This window comes from Equus quagga, chromosome 1 (genome assembly GCF_021613505.1).
Source record: "Equus quagga isolate Etosha38 chromosome 1, UCLA_HA_Equagga_1.0, whole genome shotgun sequence".
NCBI classification, from domain to species: Eukaryota; Metazoa; Chordata; class Mammalia; order Perissodactyla; family Equidae; genus Equus; species Equus quagga.
The window spans coordinates 115,131,404-115,153,713 of NC_060267.1; the positions used below are offsets into that span (position 1 = coordinate 115,131,404).

Sequence of the window (22,310 nt, forward strand, 5' to 3'; positions counted from 1 at the left end):
TACTGTGTAAAAATATCAAGAAAAGCTTGAATTGGTGGAGCATTTTTTCTCATTGTTTTGCTTGTATATGTGTGAATAAATTTTCTTTTAATTTTCCTTATTCCCAGAAAGGCTAAGCACAGGTTTATCTTGCCTTAAAAATACTAGCTTAAGGCAATACTTATGTAAAAACATTGCTATTTATTTGAAAACAGTGACTATTATACATTTATTTGTCTAATTTGTATTTCCTTTAGAATCTCTTTTTTAAAAGGTGGAGGACTCAAAATAGCCAATGTAACAAAAGCTGATGTTGGAACTTACACCTGCATAGCAGAAAACCAGTTTGGGAAAGCAAATGGCACAACATACTTGGTTGTTACAGGTAGGTGCATTTCTTAAAGATTCCTTTACATAGGGATGCATTGTGTGTGGTATGTTATTTAGATCAAAGAAAAAAGTGTTTTTCACAATCTGCAGAGCACTATGAATGTAGAGCTTGTGTTATTTTAACCAGTGAAAATCAAGATAATAATTCTTAATATTTAGTTACACATTACACTGTGCACCAGGGAACACGTTAACTACTGCACTTGCATCATGGGCAATAGAATTACAAATAGTGTGTGCCAATGATCTTTTATTTTATATTCTTGGGTTATGTCAGATATTTTGGCTATACTTTTTCTTTTTCAATATATTTGATATTTTCTGGAGATGTTTAAGTCCACGGAATAATCCTTGACATCAATAAGAGTCGCTTCGAGTTGTGGATATAGTTCTTTTATTCATTCAAGAAACAAATTGAGTACCTGCCATGTGTCAGGTGCTTGGGTTATATCAATAAACAAACTGACAAAGATGCTGCCCTCATGAAGCTTACCTTCTACCAAAGGTAAAAAGAAAAGAAGCACTAGGAATAAAAAGCAAGGAAATTATTAGAGGAAAAAAAATTGAGAAAATACAGAGGCATGTATGGGAGAGGTAAGCCGGAGAATGAAAGAGAGGGGTCAGAGAAGGTCTCACTGAGAAGGAGATATTTGGGCAAAGATTTCCTGGATAAGGCAGTTAACCAATAGATCCCTTGGGACAGTCATGTGAGGGCTTTGTAGACCTTGTTAGGATTTTAGCTTTCAGTTAGAGTGAAAAGTGGAAGTTGGTGCAAAGTTGACATGATGAAATGACGTGATGTGAAATATATTTTTAAAGGGTTACTCTAGCTTCTCTGTTGAGAACAGACTGTGGAGAAATCAAGGCTGGAAGCAGGAGAGGGCTCAGGAGACCATTGCTGCAATCCAGGCAGGAGCCGATAATGACCCAAATGTGGGTAGCAGCAGAGGAGTTGATGGGAAGGGATCTGCTTCTGCATATAGCCTGCATGTAGAGTCAGTAGGAGCTGCTGACAAATTGAATGTGAGGTCCAAGAGAAAGAAGGGAGACAAGGATGACTACAGGGTCTTTGGAGCAGCAGAAAGAATGACTGTCAAAACAACTGAGATGGGAAAGGCTGAGATTACACAGGTCTGAGGAGGAGGAAGAGCAGGAGTTCAATTTGGCTATGTTGAGTATGAGATGTTTATTAGGCTCTCTGTCTGTAAAGCAAATCACAGTATTCTGCAGTAACAAATAAATCCAAGATGTCAGTGGATTAAAATAGCAACAGTTTACTTTTTGCTCATGCTGCAAGTCCATGGTGGGTCAGCTAAGCAGTCTTCATCCAAGAAAAAAGGGTCCCACTGCCTGCACCATCTGGCACATTGCCCATCATGGTGGAAGAGGAAAGAAGACATGGAAAATTGTCCATTAGTTCTTCCAGGCTTCTGTCTGTCAGTGCCATACATTTAGCTATGCATGAATTCAAAGGCATTAAGAATTTAGTTCTGCTCTGTGCCCTGAAAGAAATAAGGGTGAACAATAATGTCTATTACAACATCTAAGTAGGTATGCCAGTAGGTAGTTGGATGTATAAACCTGGAGTTAGGAAGAGAGATCTGAGATCTAGGATGGAGATATACATTTTGGAGTTGGTAACCTGTAGATATGTACTTGTAAAGAAGAGACTAGGTAAAATTCTCAAGAAACTGAGTAAAGACAGAGAATAGGAAAACCAAGGACTGAGGTTGAGGCAGGCTAATCTGAAGAGATTTAGGAAAAGAGAGACCATGAAAGGCTCAGAAAAGGAGTGATCTGCATGGTAGGAGAAAACTAGGAGTTCAGTGTCCAGAAAGCAAGCAAAGGAAGTGTACCAAGGAGAAGACAATGATCAAGTGCAGCAGATGCTGCTAACAGGGCAAGTAAGAGTGGATACAAAAATGTACCATTGGATTTGACAGTGATTACTGAGGACCTTGATGAAAGCAGATGGGTTCCTGACTACAATGGGTTAAAGAGAGAATTTGGCAGAGGAATTATAGACAACATATATAAATGACTCTTTTAAAGACTTTTGCTGCAACATGGAGCAAAGAAATGGGGAGTAGCAGTGGGAAAGTGGGGTCAAGAGAAGTTTAATTCACAACAGATAGGACTATGGTGATGACAGGGAGAAAGAAATGTACATGTGGAGGGGCTGGCCCCATGGCCGAGTGGTTAAGTTCGCGCGCTCCGCTGCAGGCGGCCCGGTGTTTCGTTGGTTCGAATCCTGGGCGTGGACATGTCACTGCTCATCAAACCACGCTGAGGCAGCATCCCACATGCCACAACTAGAAGGACCCACAATGAAGAATATACAACTATGTACTGGGGGGGCTTTGGGGAGAAAAAGGAAACAAATAAAATCTTTAGAAAAAAAAAAAGCAATGTACATGTGGACATTTACGTTGGGGAAAAAACAGACATTAATTAACATTTTAACTGAGTATCCCTCTCATTGTACGTATTCTAAACATTTGTGTTTCAAATGTTTTTGTCTAGCTAAATTTTGGTAGTAATGTACTTTCCAGTCATTCAAAGTTAGTGAAAATACACTGGTTTCTATTTCTACTCCTATATTTCATGAAGCAATAAAACTAAGTGGAAATTGATTTTGTAGTAGTAGTATAACTCTTATTTACAGGCGACTTCAATTTTTTAAACGTATATATCCTATAAATTCAGATATCTTGATTCTTTTAACAAGAATTTATAGATCTAATGAAATACCTGATAGGTCTGCATCAAAATGTCTGCTTTAATCTTAAAGACTTTTAATTATTTAAATATAGGTGTATACATATATACATGTACACGCACACAAACATACACATTATAAGTTAGATTAACAATCTGGCTGTGAAAATTGCTTTCAACAAAGTAAATATGCTAAAGTTTTATTTAAAACTTTATTATTTCTCAAATAGAACCAACGAGAATCACTTTGGCACCTTCCAACATGGATGTCTCGGTTGGAGAAAGTGTCATTTTGCCCTGCCAGGTGCAACATGACCCCCTGTTAGACATCATGTTTACGTGGTATTTCAATGGGACCCTCACAGATTTTAAGAAAGATGGATCTCACTTTGAGAAAGTCGGTGGGGTAAGTTGTGACATTTTCCTCGTGCTTTTTGTATTATGTGAGGCTCTGACACACTGTCCCTAAAGATTAACATCTGGCACATAGGTGATGCTTGACAAATCTTTCTTATATGAATGAATCTGGGTTCTCTATTCTATTGTGATCCGATTTTATTTTTGTAATTACCAGAAAGTGAGCACATTTAATTTAACCTATAACTTTTCATTTTAATTAAAATTGATATTTGTTGTATTAATTTTAAATGTTATTTGTGATAATTTTGTCATTCATATCCCATAGAAGGGAAAATTTTCCTTGGAGAAAAGACAAGGGAAAAGAGAAAAGGGTTAGGTTACCTTCATAAAGCCCCTTACTCCTTCTGGAAAAGGCTTCTTCTCTAACCCAGCTCTGGTCCCAACTTTAATTCTTAGATAAAGAATTTGATTTGAAACATTAGTTACCTTTGCTGCTTAATGTAGATAATTGTGTTTGTGATTTATTTGCTGGACTCTAAATTGTTGATAATATTTATCCAATATAATGCCCTTCGTCTTAGCTAATGCTAAAGAAATGTATGTTGAAAGACTAAAAACACAAAGTAGTTTGATTTTAATATGCGTTGGACATCCTCAAAGAAACATTCACTAAGACTGAGTTAGATTGCTGCTTTCTGTAAGAGGGGCTTGGAGTTAAGAATGTGTGAGGTATAATGTAACTGCTTTACTGATAGGTTCTACAGAAGGTATAAAGTCATCTCTCTAAGAGTCACATATGTAAAACATGAAATTCATAAGTTAATCCTATCACTTCCCAATTCTCTTCTTCTAACATGCAAGTTCATGGCCTATCAATTTTTTTATTGACTTGTGCCATTAGTAACTTAATATTCTCCCATCGGTATAAAATAGTAAGCCATACAAGACGACATTACCCTAAGCACAGGCAATTAAGTAAATTGCTTTTCTGTTGCATGAGAAGGGAATCGTATAACAACTCTTGTCCTCTGATTGTGTATTCATGGCAGCATTCCCATTAACACCTATAAAGTCTACTTGTATTTTATCCCAGTATGTTCATAGGTGTAGCAACTGTGTTCAAAAGCAGAAAAATGTGAGGAAGGAGGCTGGAAAATGGGAAAGTTGCCTAGAAAGGTGGATAGTAAGAGCCATGTTTTTAAAAGGGGAGGGTTAGTTTAGAAAATGGAAAATCCCACTCGTAGCTTTCAACTGATTCAGCCGATTGTCATTGGGACAATACTGGGTATTGAATACTCATTTGTTATTTAAAAAACATGCACACACCTTTTGGGAAAAATCTGTAAGCTCAAAAAGCGCCAACAACTTAAATCAGATCTATTGTGTACACTTGAACATCATGCCAGAGGAGTGTGGTGACACTGGTCACAGGTTTCTGCACAGAGTTATATATTCAGAAAAGCATATTAAACCAAGCGTCTGAAGCAAATTGGCATATCACAAAGGAGAAGTGTGAATCCCAAGACAAGCTTCAGTCTGTGCCCATAGGACAAATCAAAGTCATATAAATAAATCAGCAGTAAAAGAATTCCACTTAAGTCCACTGTTTGCCAAGCCAATCTCAGTTTTAGGTATGGTGTGGTGTGATTAGAAAAGAGGGGATTTGTGTTCAGATACATATGATTTCTAGATTCTGTTGCTTACTATATGATGCCCGTGATTGAGCCACTTAACTTTCTGTTTCTCATTTTCTGGTCTATTTGCACATCAGTTTTTAGTATTTGCCATGTTCCTTCCCACTGCGAGATTTTGCACACACTGGTCTATCTTCCTGGAACACTATTCTCTCTGCTTTTTCCTGTGGGTAGATATCTTTGTATATAGTTGTGGGTATGTACATATAGTTGTAACAATGTATGTACTCACATGTATACACTTTTTATTTCACATATGTGTAGTTATAAGAAGAGACATAGGCCCAGCAATATGTATACGGTAGCACTCTTTTTTTTTTTTAAAGATTGTCACCTGAGCTAACATCTGTTGCCAATCTTCTTTTCTTTCTTTTTCTTCTTCTCCCCAAAGCCCCGCAGTACATAGTTGTATATTCTAGTTGTAGGTCCTTCTGGTTGTGCTACGTGGGATGCTGCCTCAGCATGGCTTGATGAGTGGTACCATGTCCATGCCCAGGGTCCGAACTGGTGAAACCCCTGGGCCGCCAAAGCCAAGCCTTCGAACTTGACCACTCAGCTACAGAGCCAACCCGGTAGCATTCTCATATTTATATTTAATATACTCATACTCATATTTAACCAACAGAATTCCACTCCATGAACTCAGCTAAAAAAAGAGAGAGAGAGAGAAAAGGAAGGCAGATTCCATCATTCACCCCAGTATAATATTTTTCTTTCTCTACTTTTAAATATACCTTAGATTCCACTGACAGGAATAAGGAGATAATAGTCCAAAGTCCAAGATAAACAAAAGAACATTATTGGCTGTTACCTAAGGATCTAGAGCCTGGCAATTTAAGTATGATTTTAAAAATATCCAAGGATAATTCTGACTTGCCTCATAAGCTAACTTTTGGACTTAGACCTAATGTTATATGATAGGGGTTCACTGTAGCTAGAAACTTTTGAACCTAAACACACCAAGAGTTCACTGTGTATTGTAAGGATGTTTAAATGAATATGCTTTGATAAACTTGACGTGGTAGAGGCACTTGAGAAATGAAGAATGGATGGAGCCACACCGTAAGCTTTACAAGCATTTTGTGGAATTGGATCTATGATGAATTAGAATGTGTGTGGATAAAAGTCACTGGAAGCAATAAGAAGGTTAGCAGTGACAACCAATCTGCCATTCATTTAACTGGCTGGCTTCAATATGATTTATCTCCCATGGGCCACAATCTCACTCTAGTTACAGCAGCTACTTGTGCGCCTGAGACTTGCTGTATTTCCGAGCTCTCGGAGGTAGAAAAGAATATCTTTGAAAGTAATCCTTTGTGTGTAATAATACAATATGGTCCCTTTGACTTGATTTGTTTCATAGAATTATTTAGGTATGATGACTAAAAGTCTGAAAATAACAGTTCTTTTACAATATAAAAGTATATAAAAGGTTATATGTGCATTTTAAATACAAATCTGAGGCAAAGCACTTATTCCAAACACTACTTGTGGTGATATTTTGAGTTTTTAAACATCTCCCACTTGGAATGTCTTATAAATTTTATATCTTGTCCAAATTCAAAACATCAGCTGTCGTGGAAGAATCAAGAGAATATACCCAGTAATGAGCTCATAAATTGTGGGTTAGACCAGAGGAATTACTATTATTCATCTGGAACACACTTCCCTGAAGCCCATTCCTCCCACAGTGCCATTTGGGGGTGAAAAAACAGATTCTCCTATGCCTGTTGGAAAAAGGGAAATGCACAAAACAGTTGAAGTTGAGTTTAATTCCCTAACTCCTCATTTGCTCACCCAGGCATGTAGAGGCTCAGTTCCTACTTAAAGTGTTATTGGTATCTCAGGGCTGCTTATCCAGTACAATGTTTGTTAAGATGAGTGGTCCAAATCCACCTCTGGTAGAAACCCCGTAAGATTTAAATTTATAAGAAGACTAGCAGAAGTCAAACCAAGTAACATATAATTTGAACTAAAAGCCATAAAAACAGCAGTTACAACAAAAAACAAGGCTATAAATAAAAGGATGTGAATGAAAAGATATGCAAATATTTACCAGTCAAATGTAACAAACAAAGAAAGTGACAAGTGTTCATTTAAAAAAATAATAATAATAATAGTAACAATTCAAGGCAGACCTTAAGAATAAAAAGGATAAATTTATTTTGGAAAAATTTTGCTCTGCTATGAAGGTATAATAATCATAAATCATAATACTCCAAATAACGTACCATTAAAATATATCAAGTCAAAAGCAAAGAGAATGAGAAACAAAATTGTCGTGTAGTCTTTGAGAGCTTCTCTTTCAACCACTGATGGATCAATTTACCAAAAATTAGAAAAAGACAGTTTTGATACTATAGTCATGTGTCACTTAACGACAAGGATACATTCTGAGAAATGTGTTGTGAGGCAATTTTGCAATTGTGCAAATATAGAGTGTACTTACACAAACCTAGATGGTATGACCTGCTATACACCTAGCCTATGTGATACTATTCTTATGGGGCTACAGTTTTATATGAAGTCCATAGTTGACCAAACATCCTTATGCAGCACATGACTGTATATTGTAATAGAAGTACCAGATATATATAAAAAATTTACCCTACAAATAGAAAATACACATTCTTTTTCATTCTTTTCACACCCGTGTAAAATTTAGGAAAGAAAAATAACAAAACTATTACACTGATGTGTTAATAACATTTTAGTCAACAATGGACTGCATATATGGCAGTGGTCCCATAAGGTTAGTACCATACAGCCTAGGTGTGTAGTAGGCTATGCCATCTAGGTTTGTGTCAGTACACTCTAGGATGTTTGCACAAGGATGAAATCACCCAACAACGCATTTCTCAGAACGCATCCCCGTGGTGAAATGACGTATGACTGTATATAGAAAGGAGATGGGAAGAACAAATGGAATGAATGGAATGTCAAAAAGCAACAGTTAAACTCTAGACAATATCAATGAATAATAAAGATAAAAAGACTAAGATCAGAAGTGAGAAAGAATATAACAGATAAGAAAGAAATATTAAAAAACAGAGCATTCCATGTTCGAGTCATATATAGTAAATGGAAACCAATTAAATGGAAAATTTGGGAGGAAATATAAATGATCAAAATTAACAAGAATTAGAAAACCTAACTAGATCCATAATTAAGAAAACATGTAAATCAATAACATCCCCCCACCCCCCAAAAAAAGGATTCCAGGGTTGGTTATTTTACTGGTAAATTTTTTTCAAGTTTTCAAGAAACAGTTAAGTATTCTATTATACAAACTATTTGACAACATGAAAAGTTAAAAATCTTTTCAGTTTATTTTTTAAGGCTAGCGTATTCCTGAGAACAAAACCTGGCAAGATAGCAAATAATTAATAGATATAAATCAATTTCATGAATATGATAGGAAAACCTAAATGAAATTTTAGCAAGCCAGACTGAACATTGTATTTAAAAAAAGCCCTTCATAAACTATTAGGGGCTATTCTAGCAAATGTGCATGTATCATATAAATAGATCTAATAAAATAGACCACAGTGTTCACAATGGGTACTTAGAAGACATTCAATAAAATTAATGACCTATTATAGGAACAGTAAAATACTTTCTCCCCATCCCAAAAATGTCTTTAAAGGGAAATACCAGGAATAATTTTATTTAAATGAGCAACAAGGCAGGGATACACACAAATACCATTAGAGTGGGCCCTCCATATCTGTGTGTTCCGCATCTGCAGAGTCAACAAACCATGGATCCAAAGGTCTGTGATGATTGCATCTGTACTGAACATGCACAGACTCTTTTTCTTGTCATCATTCCCTAAACATTACAGTATAACAACAATTTACATTGTATTAGATATTATAAGTAATCTGGAGATGATTTAAAGTATATGGGAGGATGTGTCTAGGTTATATGCAAATACTACACCATTTTATATAAGGGACTAGAGCATCCACGGATTTGGTATCCACAGGCGTTCCAGGAACCAGTCCCTCATGGATACCGAGGGACAACTATACTTTTGGACGTTTGGACACAACCAGAGACACTCACAACTACAATATACAACTATGTACTGGGGGGTTTTGGGGAGAAGAAAAAAACCATGTTTGGAGATTTTTGAGCCAAAGCAATAAGATATGAACAGGAACAAATGGTCTAACTTTGGAAATCAGGAAATAAAATTACCATTATTTGAGGACAAAATGATATTCAAGGTACTCAAAACCTAGTAATATCAACTCTAAAATTGGATACAAAATAAATTTACAAAAAGTCATGGCTTTTTTATGTATCAACAATAACCAATAAGAAAGCATAATGGGACAGAAAACTCCCTCAAAAGGTAAAATACGTGTTAATAATTTGCAGAAGCATGCAAGGACTAAATAAAGAAAACTACAATACTTTCTTATGGTAGATGAATGGATGGGTGGGTGGATATATAGATATATAGAGAAAGGGAAAGAATCATAAAAAGTCAGGACTTCTAGATGAAATAAAACAGCCGTGCATTGTAAGGCTTGTAATTTTTCTTAAATTTTTCCATGGTTTAAAAATAACTAACAGTCAGGTTCCAGTTTAAATAATTCTGAGAGTGTTTAGAGTAAGAAACCGGGTAAGGAAAAGAGTAGTTAATAGTATTTGGAAAGAAGAATAATGGCACCTTGTCAGTAATTCCCAGAGAGTTTTTTGAAGGTGTTTGCTGGTAGGGAATTGTTGGATCCAATTAGAATTATAAACATATGGTTTCATCATTACATAATCTGAACTCAGAATTCTGGCTTTTGAAACCGATTTCATTCTCTTATGAACTGTCGATCTTTATCTTCCTTTGCCTCAGTTTGCTCATCTGAGATGATAATATGAGCTTATTTAGAGGTATGTATACAGTACTTAGAACAACACTTGTTAGATCTTGTTGTTCTTAGTATTATTACTCTTAGTACTATCAGCACTAGAGGTAGCATTGTTTCTAGATGGTTTTCCAGGAAAGCTGCAGCAATTTATGTTCCCATGAGCAGAACATGCGGGTGCCTGTTGACCCAAATCCTTCCCCACACACATGTTTTTTTCCCTTGATTTTTAAAAAAATTTTCTGCCAAACAGATGGTTGAGAAGTGATACCTCATTATCACCAACTTCTCATTTCTAAGATTAATAATGAGATTGAGAATCTCTCCATTTGCTTATTAGTAATTTGGATACCAAAGAAAGATTTAGAATTAGAACTGATTCTTCCAAATCAGGGAAATTGCAGGCTTAATACTGACTCTTGTGCAATACAAGATTACTTCTGTAGAAGAGAGAGAAAAAAATTACCTTTTTATTTCCAGCTAGAAAAATTATCAAAAGCCCAGCTACCTGGATCACTATGTGGAAGAATGTTCAAAAACTTTTTTTTTTTTTTAGTCTGGCAATAGAGAATGACTTTCAGAAGTTACAAAAACAAAATACAAACTGTTTCAAGACAATGATCAGCTAGATAAGACCTATTTTATTTTTGCCAGAGACAAAGTAATGAAACTGACATTTGCATGTATCAGATTTTCATATCATCTATTTCATGTGTCCATTAGACTGTGTTCTCCTGAGATCACAGCAGAAAATCCTTCACTTAGATGCAAATTCACAATATGTACTGGCCATTTCCTGTCTCACAATATAAGCTCCCTCTTCCATAAATTGCAAATTCATTTCTTTTGCTCATTTCTCCTCTTGGAATCAGAACTTTTGTTTTACAGATTTGCAGTAGGTCCTTATGTGTTCAAGCTACTAATTATAACTTAGTTTAATTTGCTGGAGATTTCTTTCAGTATGTCACTTTTCTTTTAACTTTGTTTATTATTATGTCATTCATAAAATAAAAGATTTCATTTTCATGTAGTCAAAAAAAATCTATATTCTTCTTTTCCTAAGAATTTCCATAACTTTCCTTGGGTTGAATAGGATATATAACCTGTGGGAATTTGAAGAGGAATACGGGGAAGATTTTAGAACTAGCATTCAGAGAGGGTTACAGAAGAAAATTTGAGGATATTAGAGAGGCTAGTGCCACTGGGAGAGAACCTGTGGGGGAGATGCAGATATTTAAAGAAAACTTCAGGGAGATTTTGCTGTGAATTTCATCTTGATTCCCCACAACTTTCACTAAAATTGCATCTCGCCAATTCTTAGGAGTTGACTTTTTTCCTGGCGGGAGAGGCATCAGTTGTTTGTTGATGATCTTAGGACATACTGGGATTCCACTATTGGAACGCCTCTACTACTAGCCAATTGAAAACCATAAACTACCACCAAAGAAATATTAATGTGTTTGTTTGTGTACCTGTCAATATGATCGTGTATACACCAGCATGTAAAAATCCAAGCACCGTTATCTACAATACTTTTAAAAATCTCTAGGAGTTCTAAGAGAGTCAGTAATACTTCATTTGATATTGCTTATAATTCCTTCAGAACCATCAACTTGTAAATATCCGTAACAGATAACTTACCTGCATCTGTGATTTGAAGATTTAAAAAAAATCTCATCTCTAGAAGCTGAAGCTAATGTTTATTGGGGGAAAGAGCTAGCAGTTTATAATTTTGGTTTGGTTTGCAAAAGGGGATGGGGCTAAAGTTCATGAATACATCTTGAAAGGGGACATGTCACAAAAAGGGATAACTCTCATAAATCCAATAAATGAACAAATAAATAAAACTGAGAAGAAAAATGATGCCCGCTGATCATAGCATTATCTTTAACTCTTGCTGGCTTAGGTTATTTTTAACAGCTGTATTAAGAAATAATTCACGTATCATACAATTCCAGCATTTAAGTCTGCAATTGAATGGCTGTTAGTGTATTCACAGAGTTGTGCATCCATCCCCAAAATCAATTTTAGAATATTTTAATTACTTTAAAAAGAGACCTCACACACCTTAACTGTAACCAACCCCCCCACACCTCCCCACTACCAGCACTAGGCAACCACTAATCAACTTTCTGTCTATATATTTACCCTTCTAGACATTTCATATAAATGCATCATACAATAGGTAGTCCTTTATGACTGGCCTATTTTTTAAATTAATAAACGTTATTTTTTTAGAGCAGTTTTAGGTTCACAGCAAAATTGAGTGCAAAGTACAGAGTTCCCAATAGCCTCTGTCCTCACACAGACACAGTCTACCCCACTATCAACATCCCGTATCATGGTGATACATTTGTTACAATCCGTGAACCTACATTAACACATCATTATGACCCAAAGCCCATAATTTACGTTAAAGTTCACTCTTGGTATTGTACTTTCTTTGGGTTCGGACAAATGTATAATGACATGTATCTACCATTATAGTATCATATAGAATAGTTTCACTGCCATAAAAATTCTCTGTGCTCCACCTATTCATTGCTCCCTCCTCCAAACCCTTGGCAACCAATGATTTTTACTGTCTCCGTAGTTTTATATTTTTCCAGAATGTTCCATAGTTGCAATTATATAGTAGGTAGCCTTTTCAGATTGGCTTCTTCCGCCTAGTAATATACATTTGCATTTCTTTAATGTCTTTTAATGGCTTGACAGCTTATTTCTTTTTGGCATTGAATAATATTCCATTGACTGGGTGGAATACAGTTTATCCCCTCACCTACTGAAGGACAGCCTCGTTACTTCCAAGTTTTGGCAGTTAAGAATAAAGCTGCTCTAAACATCTGTGTGCAGGTTTTTGAGTGGACATAAGTTTTCAGTTCCTTTGGGTAAATATCAAGGAGCAAGATTGCTGGATCATATGGTAAGAGTATGTTTAGTTTTGTAAGAAACCACCAAACTGTCTTCCAAAGTGGCTGTACCATTTTGTAATCCCGCAAGCAATGAATGAGAATTCCTGATGATCCACATCCTTATACTTGGTGTTGTCAGTATTCTGGATTTTGGCCTTTCTAATAGGTATGGTAATATCTCATTATTATTTTAATTTGCAATTCACTAATGGGATATGATATTGAATATATATTCATATGCTTACTTTTCATCTGTGTATTTTTTTGATGAGGTGTCTGTTCAGGTATTTTGCTCATTTTCAAATCAGGTTATTTTCTTACTGTTGAGTTTTAAGAATTCTTTGTATGTTTTGGATGATTGTCTTTTATCAGATGTGTCTATAAGATTTTCTCCTATCCTGTGATTTGAGTTCTTATTTTCTTGACATTATTTTTCATGGAGCTAGATGTTTTTAATTTTTTTTTCAAAGATTGGCACCTGGGCTAACAACTGTTGCCAATCTTTTTTTTTTTCTGCTTTATCTCCCCAAACCCCCCCATACACAGTTGTATATCTTAGTTGCACGTCCTTCTAGTTGTGGGATGTGGGACGCTGCCTCAACGTGGCCTGACGAGCAGTGCCATTTTCGCACCCAGGATCCAAATCCTGGGCCACCACAGCGGAGCACGCTAACTTAACCACTCGGCCATGGAGCCGGCCCCGATGTTTTTAATTTTGAGTTGGCTAGTCTAGGTCTTTTTTCTCTCCATGTAAACTTTAGATTCAGTTTAATATCCACAAACTGATTGGCTGGGATTTTAATTGGGATTGCATTGACTCTATACAGCAAGTTGGGAAAAGCTGACATCTTGACAATGTTGAATCCTCCTATCCATGAACATGGAATGTCTGTCCATTTTTTTAATTCTTCTTTGATATCTTTCATCAGAGTTTTAGAGTTTTCCTCATATAGTTCTTGTATGTGTTTTGTTAGATTTATACCTAAGTATTTCCATTTTTTGGATGCTAATGTAAATAGTAATGTGTTCTTAATTTCAAATTTCACTTGTTCATTGCTGGTATATAGGAGAGTAGTTGACTTTTGTACACTAATTTTTATCCTGCTACCTTACTATAGTTGCTTATTAGTTCCAGGGATTTTGGTTTTTAGTTTATTCTTTCAGATTTTCTACATAGATCATCATATTATCAGAGAAAAAAAGACAATTTTATTGCTTTCTTCCCAATCTGTATACCCTTTATTTTCTTGTCTTGTCTTATTGCGTTACTAGAATTTCCAGTACAATGTTGAAAAGCAGTGGTGAGAATGGACATTCTTGCCTTGTTCCTGATCTTAGCAACAAAGCTTCAAGTTTCTCATCATGAAGAATGATGTCAGCTGTAGGTATTTTGTAGATGTTTTTAATCAAATTGAGGAAGTTCTTCTCTATTCCTAGTTTGTTGAGAGTTTTTATCATGAATAGGTTGGGGGTTTTTTGTCAAATGCTTTTCTGCCTCTACTAATATGATAATGTGATTTTTCTTTTTTAGCTTGTTGACATAATGGATTACATTAAATTATTTTCAAATATTGAACCATCCCTGCATAACTGGGATAAATCCCACATGTTTGTGTTGTATAATTTTTTATACATTATTGAATTCGATTTGCTAATACTTTGTTGTGGATTTTTGCATGTATGTTCATGAGAGATACTGGTCTGTAGGGTTTTTATTCTTATAATGTCTTTGTCTGGTTTCAATTGTTAGGATAACGCTGGCCTCAAAGAATGAGTTAGGACATATTCCCTTAACTTCTATTCTCTGTGAGAGAGTGCAGAGAATTGTTATAATTTCTTCCTTAATGGTTTGTGGAATTCACCAGTGAACCTATCTGGGCCTGTTGCTTTTTGTTTGGCAGAGTTATTAATTATTGATTTAATATCTTTGATAGTATAGGTCTATTCAGCTTGTCTTTTTTCTTCTTGTATGTGTTTTTGACTTTCAGGGATTTTGTCCACTTCATGTAGGTTATCAAATTTGTGGGCATAGAATTGTTCATAGTATTCCTTTATTATCCTTCTAACGTCTGTGAAATCTGTAGTGATTTCTTTTTTTCATTTCTGATATTAGTAATTGGTGTTTTCTTTCTCCTTTTTTCCTTGATTAGCCTGACTACAGGCTGATCAATTTTATTGATCTTTTCAAAGAACTAGACTCTGGTGTCATTGATTTTCTCTATTGATTCTCTGTTTTCAATTTCATTCATTTCTAGTCTTATTATTATTATTTCTTTTTATCTGCTTACTTTTGACTTAATTTGCTTTTTTTTCTAGTTTCCTAAGGTACAAGCTTAGATTATTGATTTTATATTATTAATTATTAATCAACTAGATATACATTACTGTTTTTGGATGAAGTAATGTATATCCAGTTGATGAATAATGCTGTTCAATTCAGCTATGTCTTTACTGTATTTTTACCTGTTGGATCTGTCCATTTTGATAGATGGGTGTTAAATTCTCCAACTAAAATAGTGGATTCATTTATTTCTCTTTGCAGTTCTATTAGATTTTCCTTCGTGTATTTTGATGCTTTGTTGTTAGGCATATATACATTAAGGATTGTTATGTCTTCTTGGAGTATTGCACCTTTGTTGTCATGTAATTCCCCTCTTTATCCTTGATAACTTTCCTTAAAGTCACTCTGTTTGAAATTAATATACCTACTCCCACTTTCTTTTGATTAATGTTAGCATGGTATATTTTTCTCTATCCATTTACTTTTAATCTATATGTGTCTATATATTTAAGCGGATTTCTTATAGACAAGGTATAGTTGGTTCTTGGTTTTTGATCCACTCTGACAATCTTTGTCTTTTAATTGGTGTAATTAGGCCATTGACATTAAGGTGGTTACTGCTATAGTTGGATTAATATCTCCCATATTTTTTGTTTTCTATTTGTTGCCCTTGTTCGTTGTTCCTATTTTTGTCTTCCACATTTTTTCAGTCTTCTGTGCTTTTATTTGAGCATTTCATATGATTCCATATTCTTTCCTGTCTTAGCATATCAATTATACTTTATTTTTTACTACTTTTTGTTTAGTAGCTACTCTAGAGTTTGCAATATACTTTCACGACTAATCAAGTTTCACTTTCAAGTAACCCTATACTGTTTTACTGGTAGAGCAAATACCTTATAATAAAAAAATTCCTAATTTCTTCCTCCTGTCACTTGTATCATTGCTGTCTTTCATTTTACTTATACACATCCATATATAAGCATATATATATATATATAGTGTATATATATATTATGTATAAGATATGCATAACCAAATTCATTGTTGATATTATTATTTTGGAAAAACTATCTATTGGATCAATTAAGAATAAGATAAATAAAAGGTTTCATTTTGCTTTCACTTATTTATTTTCTGATGCTATTCCTTTCTTTATAGAAATCTAAGATTTTATTTCCCTCTCTCTGGAGAACTGCTTTTAACATGTCTTGCAAAGCAGGTATACTGGCAACAAATTTCCTTAGTATTTTTTTTGTCCGAGAAAGTATATTTCTCCTTCACTTTTGAAGGATAATTTCTCAGGTGCAGAATTCTAGTTTGGTGGATTTCTTTTCTCAACACTTTAATTATTTAATGCCACTTTCTTCTTTCTTGCATGGTTTCTAAGGAGGTTAGGATGTAAGTCTTATCTTTCTTCCTTTGTAGGTAAAGTGTTGTTTTCCTCTGGCTTCTTTCAAGATTTTATCTTTGTTTTTTGAGGTTTGAATATGATATGCCTAGGTGTAATTTCTATGGTGTTTATCCTGCTTGGTTTTCTGTGAGTTTATTGGATCTGTGGTTTGGTATCTGATGTTAATTTGATGTGATTCTCAGTTATTATTGCTTCAAATATTACTTCTATTCCCAATTACATGTATGTTATACCTTTTGCAATTGTCCCATAGTTCTTGAACATTTGGTTCTTTTTTCTTCAGTCTTTTTTCAGTTTTAGAAGATTTGATTGTTACATCTTCAAGCTCAGAGATTGTTTTCACAGCCAAGTCTAGTCTATTAACGAGCCCGTCAAAGCCATTATTTATATCTGTTACAGTGTTTTTGAATTCTAGTATTTCTTTTCCATTGTTTCTTAGAATTTCCATCTCTCAGCTTACATTATCCATCTATTTTTGCATATAGTCTACTTTTTCCATTAAATCCCTTAGCATCTTAATCATAGTTCTTTTAAATTCCTGATCTGAGAATTCCAGCGTTCCTGCCATATCTGATGCCTGTTCTGATGCTTGTTCAGTCTCTTCAAACTGTATTTTTTGGCTTTTAATATGCCTTGTTATTTTTCACTGAAAGGCAGGTGTGGTGTGCTGGGTGAAAGGAACGGCAGTAGATGGGCCTTTACTAAGGCAGCGGTAGGGTGTGTGGAGAGGGGACGCATTCTGTAGTCCTATGATTAGATCTCGTTCTTTCGGTGAGCCTGTGCCCCTGGACTATGGACTTCACCAATGCTTCTTAGTCTTTCCTCACCCATTTGGTGAGACAAGATGGCTGGAGGGACTGGAGTTGTGTATTTCTCTTCCCCATTGTGGAAGGCTAGAGCGAGCTGGATTTGGATATTTCCTTTCCCCCAGGATGAGGTTATTAGGTGCTGATAAAACCCCAGCCAAGTGGACCCTGGTAAAATAGCTTCTCCTGAAGACAAACTTTGTGAAGAAGAACAGAATCCTCTGGCTTATTTCAAAATGGTTCCTTTTCCTTTACCCTGCCAGAAACACCAGGGATTTTTCTTCTGTGTTCTCTGTGAGGACCTGGAGGCAAAACTCATAAAAGAGTGGGGAGCCACCTAAAATTCCCTGTAGTTTAACTCTCAGACTTATCCACACTGAGCCTCCAGCAATTCATCAATCACAGTTCAGGTTTCTCTACCCCAGTACTGGCTCCTGTGGAAGTGTTTGCTCGTGGGTTTCTGCTCTGGTAAGTTGTGATTCTCTTTATTCACCTGTTGGTTTCTCCAGTTTTCAAGGCAGTGGTTTTCTCTGTGACTCCACTTCTCTGCCAAATCTAAGAAGAGCTGTTGATTTTTCACTTTGTTCGCTTTTTCCTTGCTGTTAGGATGGAGTGGTGATGCTAGGCTGCTTATGTGCTAACCAAAAACCGGAAGTCAGGGTGACTGGCCCATTTTTTAATTAGGTTACTTGCCTTTTTATTACTGAGTGGTAATTGTTCATGCTGGCTTAGATTTTATGCTCCAATTTCAGAAAGAAAATCATTCTACTTTGCAAGACATAATATTTAATTATACCATTTAACTGATTTGAACATGAATAAGAAGGTGAAGAACAAATGGCTAATTTGGGACAATTTAAATGTTTTTTGACTCAAAACTCAGAAATTTTAGGTGGAGTATTTTTATTAAAGTAAACACTGATTTTTTAAATTTTTATTATATTGGCTTTAAAATTTTAGATCATACTCTCTACTAGAAAATGTCTAAGGATGGTCATATTTGATATCAAAGCTAGTCTTTCTTTATCTTCTTCAGTAAGACTTTGAGATGAAAAATCTACACTTCTGAAGTATCACGAAAACTGTTGGAATTCATCATTCTGTTGTTGATAGTGTGACCTCTTTTGGAGCAACTCTCCAGGCAGAGGGTATAATTTTATTCTCTCTAACCGCTTAGGAGTCCTATCTCTGGCTCACACATGGCTACTGACTTGAAAGGACAAGTGTCTACACCAGGGTTTGTTGTGTTTTTTTTAAACCTAGTTTGGGTTCTTGGCACAGTCACTCAAAACAGCCATGCAGGATGAATTTTGGTGAGTAAATACCCCAAACTTAGTGTTTGCCCTCCCTTGCATCTCCTGACGGGAAGAACCCAAGGAAAAGGCAGAGGGTAAGGGAACCATTTTATATAGATGCCAAATAGGTCAGCAAAAAAAAAAAAGAGGCAAATAGGTCAGCCAAAAAAAGAGGCAGTGCTGCAGATACAGAAGGAATCTGGAGGGGTGTGACAGATTGTGTTTTCCAAAGATGGCTATAACATCTCTTGTCCAACGTGCTCTTCTTTCAGTATGACTTCGACACTCTTCCCCAGTAAGTGGTGAAATCTATGCCTCTCACCTTGAAACCGAGTAGACCTTTGTGACTGTCTTGACTAATAAAGAACAGCAGGAGTGAGGCTATGTGATTGCTGGGGCTAGACCAGAAAAATGCATGCATTTTCCATGGGCACAATTTCTCTTGGAATTCAGCTGCTGTAATATGAGGAAATCCAAGCACACTGTGGAGAGGTCTACCTCAAGAGGTACTAAAGTCCCCAGCCCACAGGTATGGCTGAACTCCTAGCCAACAGCCAACACCAACTTGCCAGTCATGTAAATAGGCTTGCCAGTCCCCAATCAAGCCACGCCAGCTGATGAGGTTTACAATGGAGATAAGCTGTCCTCACTGATCTCTGCTCACATTACACATTCCTGAGCAGAATAGATGATCACTGTTTTTTTTTTTAAGCACTAAGTTTTGGGTAATTTATTATGTAACAATAGTAATTGGAACTAGAAGTAAATATGACATTTGATGCAACTTGATCAAGGCTCCATGAAACAGCTGCTTTTTATTCTTTTGTATTAATGGATTCCTTTTCTTATATACTAGTATTATCATTCTACAAGGGGCAAATCTACTCTCACTGTATTTTAAACCTCTGATAGGAGGGTAAAAACAAAAACAAAAAAACAAGATTTAATCCATGAGTTAGAGTGTTGTTCAGGGTAGGCTCTCATGACTTGAAATAACTTTGATTGTACGTGAGAATTTTCACATCAATCCAGAGTACTCCTAGAGTCATTCAGGTTGACTAACAGCAAGTGTCTGTATGAATCTATAGAAATCTATCAGCATGTTGAATTATTTCAGTAACTATTGTTTTAAAAATTGCAATGAGCTTATCAAGGCAGTCTAATGTTGAGGAAATGAGCCTTGTGCTTGACACACTGTACCTGTTTCACAAATACTAGTTTTCTCATTCATCTTCTAAGATGAAAATTTGTATAGGGGTGCTGTTCTCAGCTTAGGAGCCAGCAGTGAATAGCCTGACTTAATGATTACTTCATGTGTTTATTAATTGCAGAATTTTGGAGTTAGGAAAGATCTGAATGATTATCTTGAGCCTTTTTATTCCCAAGAAGAGTGAAGATGAAGAATGTAAAATCTCATCAAGTTTGATGATTTTTGACCCTAACTCCTGGTTAGAATCAGCTAGAGGGTCTCCTCTTTCTAATCCATTCTGATTTAATTATTCTGGGATGTGGCCGGGGCATCTCTGGTATTTTTTTTAAAGACTCTGAGGTGAATTTCTTGTACAGCCAGCATTGAGAACTACAGTTGTGGGCTGCATAACAACGTTTCGTCAATAACAGATTGCATACACAACGGTAATCCCATGAAATTAGTACCATATGGGTGTGTGGTAGGCTACACCATCTAGGTTTGTGTGAGTACACTCTATGAAGTTTGCACAATGAGGAAATCACCTAACGACACATTTCTCAAAACCTAGCCCCGTTGTTAAGATGCCTGATAGGCAATATTAAATAAGATAGAATGAGAGGGCTGGTCTATTTTCAATTTCATTCCAATCATTTAGGTTAAATCAAGGAGAATGGTTCAGTATGGAGTGAAGTTTGTCACTAATGGTTCTCTAATACTTGCCAATCTCCCTTTTTAATTAAGAGAGCAAAGGTCTCAGTCTCAGAGACTTTGAAAGTGTCCAGCTAGCGTCCATGTACATTATTTTGGACAGTGTCCATTTGCAGTATTTTCTACTCACTGTATGCATTTTGGCAGTGAACTATTATTTTAGTCAGCAGTGTTCCATTTAAGATAAAAATATACATTTTTCGTATCGATTTCCATATAAGTTTAAGTTTAAGAAAGTTATTCAGTTTAAGAAAAAGCTAAGTAAATAATACAGCATTTGGTACTAGATATGGCAAGAAAAAAGTTGTGGAGGTGTAACTCTAATGACTGAAGTTTAGAAAATACTGAGTTAAAAATCAGAGTGGAAACAAACACCAGGCATCCTGCGATCACCAGCGCCCAGTTAGTTATCCTGTCAACATGCCACACCGCCCAGAAAAAAATTTCCTAACTTGTTAATGTGAACTTGATGTTGAAATAGAAAAGCTGATACTTTTGCAGCAACTTGGGCATTTGACACAAGATAAGATATGAATGAAGTACCTTTGGCTGAGTTTTTGTTATCTGTTATGTGTCACTCTTTCAAAACAGTTATGATGGGACAAGCTGGGACTCTAAATCCTGTAATGGGACGATTATTCCAGTTTATTGGTACCAAAGAAAGTCGAGCAAATTTTGATATTAACTGATTGCATGTGACCTGCTTTAAATATCACCTGTTCAGACAATCTCAGATGAAATTGTTAATTAGTCAGAAAAATTAAAACTGTTTAGAGTGTGACAGCCTGTTTCGTGTTTCAATGGCTGCTAATTATTTCTGTTCCTTGGGTGGGCAGTACACATTTGTAATGAACGGCACCTTGTTGCAGCCATTTGGGTTTGGTGGGGGGCAAGGTTTAATTTGGTTGGTTAGAAATGCGGAGGCGAGTCCTATGTACCACCAGTTCCTTCACGGACCTTCACAGAGGAAAACAGCACCCAGGTTCCAGAAGGAACCAGCAGGTTCTAGTATTTTCAGGGCACCTGGATATGATTTACATGCAGTGTCAGGGTTTGGAAGGCAACCCAGTGATGGGAAGAATGATGAATGTTGGAATCTATACAATAACAGGCTGTGTAAAGTGATAGAAAGGAGGAGGACCGCCTATTCAACCCTGCCTTCCAAACAGCAGTCAAATGTTTTGGGTTTTGTTCCCCTTAAACTAGAAAATTATGCTTCTTGGCAGTCCAACAGCAGCATTTACATGCAGATTGCTTACTAGGGAATTAGTTTTTGCTGATAATTTGGTATACTGAAAGTTTATGCTACACTTGCTCTGTTCAAGAAGTTGCCCGAGCTCCGAGGTTTATTTTATACCCTGGTTTTTAGCATATGGGAGATATCACAGTATACTTTCAGCCCACCTGTAATTAGTAATGATCTGTCTGCTTATTCATTTTCACCTGGCATGAGTTATCACATCGTGTACTGTTTTTCTTTCAGTGCAAAGAGGTTTTTAAATTACATCAAAAATTCCATTAGCGTCATCACCTAAGAAAAACTTAATAAGCTCCTCTTCTATTTCATTTTATGCACGCTGGATTTTCCCTTAGCATTTATTTCAAAGATGATTTGGCTTACAAATCCATTGACTGTTTATACCTGTAACATGTTCTGGAAATATGAGTTTCTTTTTTAGGCTAAATCTAC

At 35.8% G+C, this 22,310-nt stretch overlaps 1 protein-coding gene across 3 annotated transcripts in view; it reads left to right on the forward strand.

Annotated features, from left to right (window-relative positions):
* CNTN3 (contactin 3) overlaps positions 1–22,310 on the forward strand; it is a 317,071-nt gene that overhangs the window by 253,651 nt on the left and 41,110 nt on the right. For all 3 annotated transcript variants that reach the window (XM_046675345.1, XM_046675355.1, XM_046675364.1), the window contains exons 12-13: positions 237–364; positions 3,318–3,493. In XM_046675345.1, coding sequence (XP_046531301.1) covers positions 237–364; positions 3,318–3,493 — 304 coding nt within the window. The remainder of the gene's footprint in view (positions 1–236; positions 365–3,317; positions 3,494–22,310) is intronic.